Consider the following 7,094-nt stretch of genomic DNA (forward strand, 5'->3'; position numbering starts at 1 on the left):
CCTTCTACTGTGGAAAAGCTGAAGGGCAACGTTGAGAAGCCTGGATGAAGTCATACATGTAGACACTATAAGCTACTTGAAATGTAAGCACTAACCTGCAAATGTTTTGGTGTAGCTTCTCTTGGAGGTCAATGAAACTCTCGTAGCGCTCCTTGGTAAAAGTTATGTCGCGAAGGACCGCAGCTACGGCATGAGGTCGGATCTGGACAGTCTGCAATTTACAATGGCATGGGATGAATCTCAAGTACACAGGAAACTAAACCTGGTTAAATGTGCACTTCTCTTATTAAAATCATCTTTTGTAAAGTGGTAATCAAAACGAAAAGTCATTGTGATGGTTTGGGTGTTCCCCACCCCCATACACTTTGGAAACCACCCAGACTAGACTCAGACAGCTCTGGAAATTGAATGAAGCTTATATTTACAGCTGGCACAATAGACAAGCAGATATTTACAGCATATACAGTTATAGACAGAAATAGACAAGGGAAAAGGTAATACAGAAACACAACAGCCCTCCCAGAAACCTGAGTCCCCAGGAGGGGCTCCCAACTGCCCCTTCACCTTCCCCCTACCCCTCCCAAGCTTACCCCAGTCCCAAGGAAGAATGGAAGTTTGGCTAGGGGGTTAGGAAGCAAAGTGGATTAATCAGGAAAAAGCCAGCAGAGAGAGGCTAGAGAGAAATGCAGCTCAGCCAGTGCCCCATCAGAAGTGCCCTATCTACGTTTTGATTCTTCTTCTTGTATCTCTCAGTAAGCCTATGAGTGAAGTAGACATCATTCTGTTTTCCCTTCACAGCCTGTAATTTAGTCCTTCTCACCAAAACATTCTAGCTAGCTCAAAACTAGCACAATCATGGAAAGACATCAGAACCCCAAAGGGGAAGAAAAGCCCCAAACAAACCCACTCCAGGTCTGGCAGAGACAAGGAGGGTTCCAATACCCTGCGTAATGACCCAGATAGTCAACACAATGTGGGAATCTGAATCTTTGATTTGATCTGCCACTAGGTTCTTTCTCTCCCTAAAAATAAATCACAGTGAGTAGAGATAAATGTCTTTAACTCTTGTTCTGCAAATAAGATTTCCAGTCTCACTGCTCATATCAAAGAGGCACCAACACCAACTATGCTGGTTCAAAAACTCTCAATAAATGCTCAAAGGTGCAGAAAACACTTTTACCTCTTCAGTGATAATCAGCTTCTGCATCTCCCCCTGAGGTGGTATTATCTTTTCATACCTTGGCAGGTTTATCCTAGAATGGAACCAGAAATGAGTCTGTAACTGAAAGGAAGTTCTCAAAACGCAGGAAAACAGGAATACAGCAACACTTCCACGTAGAAAACTTTCTTAGTTAACATTTCTTGGCATGTAATTAGCTAAGTGTTTAAAATTCACTTTCTATGGGATGGTAAACGGATTAGTCAAGCAAAAAGAAAGGATTCAGGAAGATAAAGCCACAGCAGAAAAGTGAAATAAATTCTTTAATTGGGTATTTCCTAGAAGAACACAAGGAAGTTACTCTCCAAGAGTTCTTTACAGAGGATAAGTCTGAAATGCAAGAGCAGTTGAAGAATTTCTCTATCAGATCCAAACTCCAGCCATGTTCTAGTCCAGCCTTTAAAAAACACACAAGAGAAGAGCTGATGAATCTAAGCTACACGAGATCACACTCAAAATCCAGGCAAGTGCCATGTTTGGTTACTGACCAGACATGGACTCAATTTAAACAAGTAACAAAGCAGACACAAATCTCACAGCCCTGCATTACCTTTCCTTAAAGACCTGCAGTCCTCGGACCAAACCTTCAATGCAAAGAAGATCATAGCGGTTGGCAGGAACATCAATTTTGTAGAGAACAGTCTCAGATGCACCCTTTGCCTTTTCTTCACCTTTTTCTTTACTTATGATGTCTTTCTCAGATGTCTGAAACGAAGCAAAAATGTGGTTTTAACTGGAAATATCTTAACATTGACAGGAGTATGACAGTAAGGTAACAGAACAGGAAACAAGGTTATAGAAACAAGAATCTCCAGGCTAGCAGAGCCTGAAAGAGAAATGAGACTTTATTTTTGGCAGTAGATCAGCAAATGACTTGTCATATCAAGGGTGGGGCCACAAAGCTGATCAGAGGGCTGGAGCTCCTCTACTATGAGGACAGGCTACAAGAGTTAGGGCTCTGCAGCCTGGAGAAGATAAAGCTTTGAGACCTTATAGTGGCCTTGCAGTATCTGAAGGGGGCTACAGGAAGGCTGGGGAGGGACTACTGACAAGGTCTTGCAATGACAGGACATGAAGTAACAGGTTTAAACTGGCAGAGGGGAGGTTTAAACTAGGTGTTAGGAAGAAGTTCTTTACAGTGAGAGTGGTGAGACACTTGCACAGGTTGCCCAAGGAGGCTGTGACTGCTCCCTCCCTGGAGCTGTTCAAGGCCAGGTTGGATGAGGTCTTGAGTGACCTGTTCTAGTGGGAGGTGTCTCTGCCTATGGCAGAGGTTTGGAACTGGATGAGCTTTGAAGTCCCTTCCAACCTGAAGTATTCTATGATTCTACTCTGAAACAAAGCATAACATAGGATGTTCAGGTGTCTTTTCATATATGTCATTAAAATATCACAGAATCATGGAATATTTCAGGTTGAATGAGACCTTTAAGGTCATCTAGTTCACACCACTTGCAGTTAGCAGGGACATCTTCAACTAAATCAAGTTGCTCAGAGTCCCAAACAACCTGACCTGGAATGGTTCCAGGGGCGGAGCATCTACCATCTCTCTAGGTAACCTGGGACAGCGTTTCACCACTCCTCAGTGGAAATTTTTTTTTCCCTCTTATCTAGTCTAAGTCTTCCCTCCTCTATCCTAAAACCATCACCCTTTGTCCCATCACAACAGGGCCTGCTAAAACGTCTATTGTTATCTTTCTAACTGGCTGCAATAAGCTCCCCCTGGAGCCTTCTCTTCTCCAGGCTGAACAACCCCAACTCTCTCAGCCTGTCCTCACAGCAGAGCAGTTCCAGCTGTTGGATCATTTTTGTGGCTTACTCAGGACCCACTCTAACTGGTTCATGTCCTTCTTGTGCTGAGGATTCCAGAGCTGGACACAGAAATGCAGGTAGGGGCTCAGCAGAGCAGAGAGGCAGAATCCCCTCCCTCAACTTGCTGTCCATACTGCTGGGGATGCAGTCCAGGATGCACTTGGTTTCTGGGCTGTGGGTGAACACTGCCAGCTGATGTCAGCTTGTCACCCACCAGTACTTCCAAGTCCTCCTCCACAGGGCTGCTTTCAATCCCATCACATCGAAACAGGTTTAGGTGACAGAATTAACAGAGCCAGCAAATTTTCTCAGGTACTGAATCTAAATCAAACCCAGAGGTGACACAGGCACTTCCTTGGTCATGCCAGAGGGCACTGGGCAGCAACTCTTACCAAATGCCACAGTATACTACATCTGCTGAAAAAGGAACAAATAGGATCACAGAATCACAGAATCTTTCAGGTTGGAACAGACATTTAAGATCAGAATCTAACCACATTAACTAAAAATGTCACTTACGACTTCGTCAAGCTCCAAGCCAAACTCAAAGCAAAGCTCATCAAATTCCTCATCAGCTGTGAAGAAAGAAGATGAACTTTGGTTAATAAGCAAACCTCAGACTTAATTATTTTTTTAATGCTTGTTTTGAATCTTTTCAAACAAGACAGAAATTCTGCTTTGAAAGCACAGGTTACATTTTGCACCTGAGGAGCAGTTTCTTTCCTATATGTTGCATTCATTGACACATTATTCTCTAGGGTCACAGCAAGTGGTTCTGAGCCTCATAGCAAAGTTTCACTACCAGCAACTTGGCCAACTCTTGTCAGAGTAACGCTGGTCTGAATAGATAATGGAAACAAGAGGGAGTAGTTGGACAGTTTCTGCCAATAGCTACTTCTTTCACTAGTCATGCAGAAGTCACAAAAACTCCAGTGTGGGCTCAACTGCTGTGAGTCCTCAAATGCTCTTTTAGTCACACAGTCCTTAAGTCATATTTCTGAAGAGCTGGGAAACAAAGACTGAATGAAAACAAGGTAGTGATTGTCTGCTTTGTCTGCTCCCACCTCTTTCTGCATGTTTTATTTCATCAGTTCCTAAAACAAGCAGTGACTCCAGACAGAAATGAGAGTTTGAAAATGAAAGGTTCTAATTTCCTGAGTGATTTGGACTCAGTTCTATGATTCTGTGCTGTTTAGGGAAGACCCTTACAATCACTGAGCCCAACTGTTAGCCCAGCACTGCCATCAGGCTGAAGAGTCCAGGGAGAATGTGGGACTTTGGTATACCATGGCCTTAGGAAGAGCAGATGGCTGGGGACCAACCTTGATACATGCAGGGCAAGACTTGGAAGGGGATGTCTGTGGATCATCTAGCCCTCCTACAGCAGAGTCACCCACAGTAGGTTGCCCAGGTTGTTTGGACTCTTCCCAGAGAAGGATATTCCACAACCTCTCTGCACAGCCTTGTCCAGAGATCCAGCACCCTCCCAGGAAAGAATTTTTTCCTCATGTTCAGACCTTTTGGGTCCCAGTTGGTGCCCACTGTGCCTTGTCCTAGCATTGGGCCCCACTGAAAAGACCCTGCCCCATGTTTCCCCCACTCTTTAGATATTGATCAACATTGATAAGATCCCCTCTCAGTCATTTCTTGTCCAGGATATACAGCTCCATGCCTCTTTGGCAGAGATGCCCCAGCACCCTCACCACCTTTGTAGCCTTCCCTGGACTGTCTCCAGTAGTTCCTTGTCTCTGCCGAACTGAGGAGCCCACAACTGGGCACAGTACTCCAGGTGCTGTCACAACAGGGCAGAGCAGACCTGGAGAAGAATCTCCCTCGGCCTGCTGGCCACTCCTCTACAGGCACATCAGGCCACCATTGGCCTTCTTGGCTATGAGGGCACATTTCTAGCTTCTGGGGCACTTGTTGTCTACCAGCACTCTGTGTTGTTGCGTTCCAGGAGGTCAGCCTCTAACCCACACTGGCGCAGGGAGTTACTAATCCTCAGGTGCAGCACCTAGAGAGCAGCCAGACAGAGAGGGATCTGGGGGTGCTGATTGATACCCACCTGAACATGAGCCAGCAGTGTGCCCAGGTGGCCAAGAGAGCCAGTGGCATCCTGGCCTGCATCAGCAATGGTGTGGCCAGCAGGAGCAGGGAGGTCATTCTGCCCCTGGACTCTGCACTGCTTAGACCACACCTTGAGTGCTGTGTTCAGTTCTGGGCCCCCCAGTTTAGGAGGGACATTGAGATGCTTGAGCGTGTCCAGAGAAGGGCAACGAGGCTGGGGAGAGGCCTTGAGCACAGCCCTACGAGGAGAGGCTGAGGGAGCTGGGATTGGTTAGCCTGGAGAAGAGGAGGCTCAGGGCAGACCTCATTGCTGTCTACAACTACCTGAGGGGAGGTTGTGGCCAGGAGGAGGTTGCTCTCTTCTCTCAGGTGGCCAGCACCAGAACAAGAGGACACAGCCTCAAGCTATGCCAGGGGAGATTTAGGCTGGAGGTGAGGAGAAAGTTCTTCCCTGAGAGAGTCATTGGACACTGGAATGGGCTGCCCGGGGAGGTGGTGGAGTCGCCGTCCCTGGAGCTGTTCAAGGCAGGATTGGACATGGCACTTGGTGCCATGGTCTGGCCTTGAGCTCTGTGGTAAAGGGTTGGACTTGATGATCTGTGAGGTCTCTTCCAACCTTGGTGATACTGGGATACTGTGATACCTTATGCTTTCCCTTCTTGAGCTTGACGAGCCTCCCCTCCGCCCAGCTCCCCAGCCTGTCCGTGTCTCCCTGGGTGGCAGCACGTCCTGGCAGCGTGTCAGCCGCTCTCCCGCTTCGGCACCATCAGCAAACTTGCTGAGGGTTCGCTCGGGCTCCTCTTCTAGGTCACGGATGGAAATGCTGAACAAGACCAGACCCAGTACTGAACCCTGGGCACTACCGCAAGCTATCAGCCTCCAAACAGATCCTTGCACCGCTGATCACAGCCCTCTAAGCTCTGTCCTTCAGCCAGTCCTCAATCCACCTCACTGCCTCCTCACTTTCTAACCCTCCGAAGGAGAGCGTTTCGGCAGTGTCAAAAGCCTTAAGGCCTGAGCCCTGGGACTTCCGTGAGGGTTAACTCCGCGGACACAGACAAGCAGCCCCATCTCCACCGCCCTCCCAGGGTAGTCCAGGCAGGGCCGAGCAGCCAGCGGAAGGCGCAGCACAGCCCAGCGGCCGCAGTGACCGGAGAGACGCCCGGCAGGGCTGCGGCCACCTCCTGAAACACAGTCGGAGGATACCCGGCAGCCTCGGCCAGGAGGCGCTGGGGACGGCGGCACCACGCCGCCACTGCCGATACCCCGCGGGGAACGAGCAGCAGCCCCTCCAGCCAGTCGGTGACCCGGCAGGCGGCGTGAGGAGACCCGCAGCCCGCGCAGCCCCAGCTCCCCACCCCACTCACTGTAGCTCCTGCCCAGCGCCTGGAAGAGCAGATGTCGCTTCACGCTGACAGTCGGCATGGCTGCAGCCCGCTCCTCCGCCCTACGCCTGCGCGCCCTGCCGCCAGGTCCCCGCCGCGCCGTGCGACCCAGCGCTGCCTGAAAGCTGCCCGCTCCTCCTCAGCCCCGCGCCCGCCGTTCCTCCCGCTACCCGCCGGCACGCTGAACGGCCATCCAGCTCTGGCTCCTTGGAATGCGTCCGCCCCCATCTCTGTGCCCAGGGACAGGGCGGGCAGGGCGCCGAACGCCGGCAGCGCGGAGGGCAGCTACGACCGTGACGCTATCCCGTCGGCCGGGAGCCCCAGCGCCGGGACAGCGGCGAGCTGCGGCGCTGGGCGGCTGGTATCGGCGGCGTGAGGGATCGTGTTGGGCGGCGGGCTGCCGCGGTTCCGCTGCTCCAGCGGGGAGGTGGCTGCAGCCGGGATGGCGCTTCTGCAAGTGTTGGGGTGGGTCTGTGTCATACCGGATCGTGGGGGGTTTGACGATGCTTGCCGTTGACATCTCGGATTAAGCGCCGCGGGTGCGAGGAGGCTGTCCGTGCGGTGGCTTGAATAGACATTAGAGACTGAAACTCGACCAGGGTCACAGTATG

General features: G+C 50.4%; 1 protein-coding gene across 1 annotated transcript in view; it reads right to left on the reverse strand.

Moving 5' to 3' along the window:
- Window positions 1–6,618, reverse strand: part of FARSB (phenylalanyl-tRNA synthetase subunit beta) — a 68,198-nt gene extending 61,580 nt beyond the window's left edge. The window contains exons 1-5 of the mRNA XM_064152787.1: window positions 6,466–6,618; window positions 3,551–3,606; window positions 1,770–1,924; window positions 1,181–1,253; window positions 96–211 (exon numbers count right to left, since the gene is read on the reverse strand). Coding sequence (XP_064008857.1) covers window positions 96–211; window positions 1,181–1,253; window positions 1,770–1,924; window positions 3,551–3,606; window positions 6,466–6,523 — 458 coding nt within the window. The 5' untranslated portion in view covers window positions 6,524–6,618. The remainder of the gene's footprint in view (window positions 1–95; window positions 212–1,180; window positions 1,254–1,769; window positions 1,925–3,550; window positions 3,607–6,465) is intronic.
- Between the last annotated feature and the right edge of the window lie 476 nt (window positions 6,619–7,094).

This window comes from Pogoniulus pusillus, chromosome 13, assembly GCF_015220805.1.
Source record: "Pogoniulus pusillus isolate bPogPus1 chromosome 13, bPogPus1.pri, whole genome shotgun sequence".
Classification (NCBI taxonomy): domain Eukaryota; kingdom Metazoa; phylum Chordata; class Aves; order Piciformes; family Lybiidae; genus Pogoniulus; species Pogoniulus pusillus.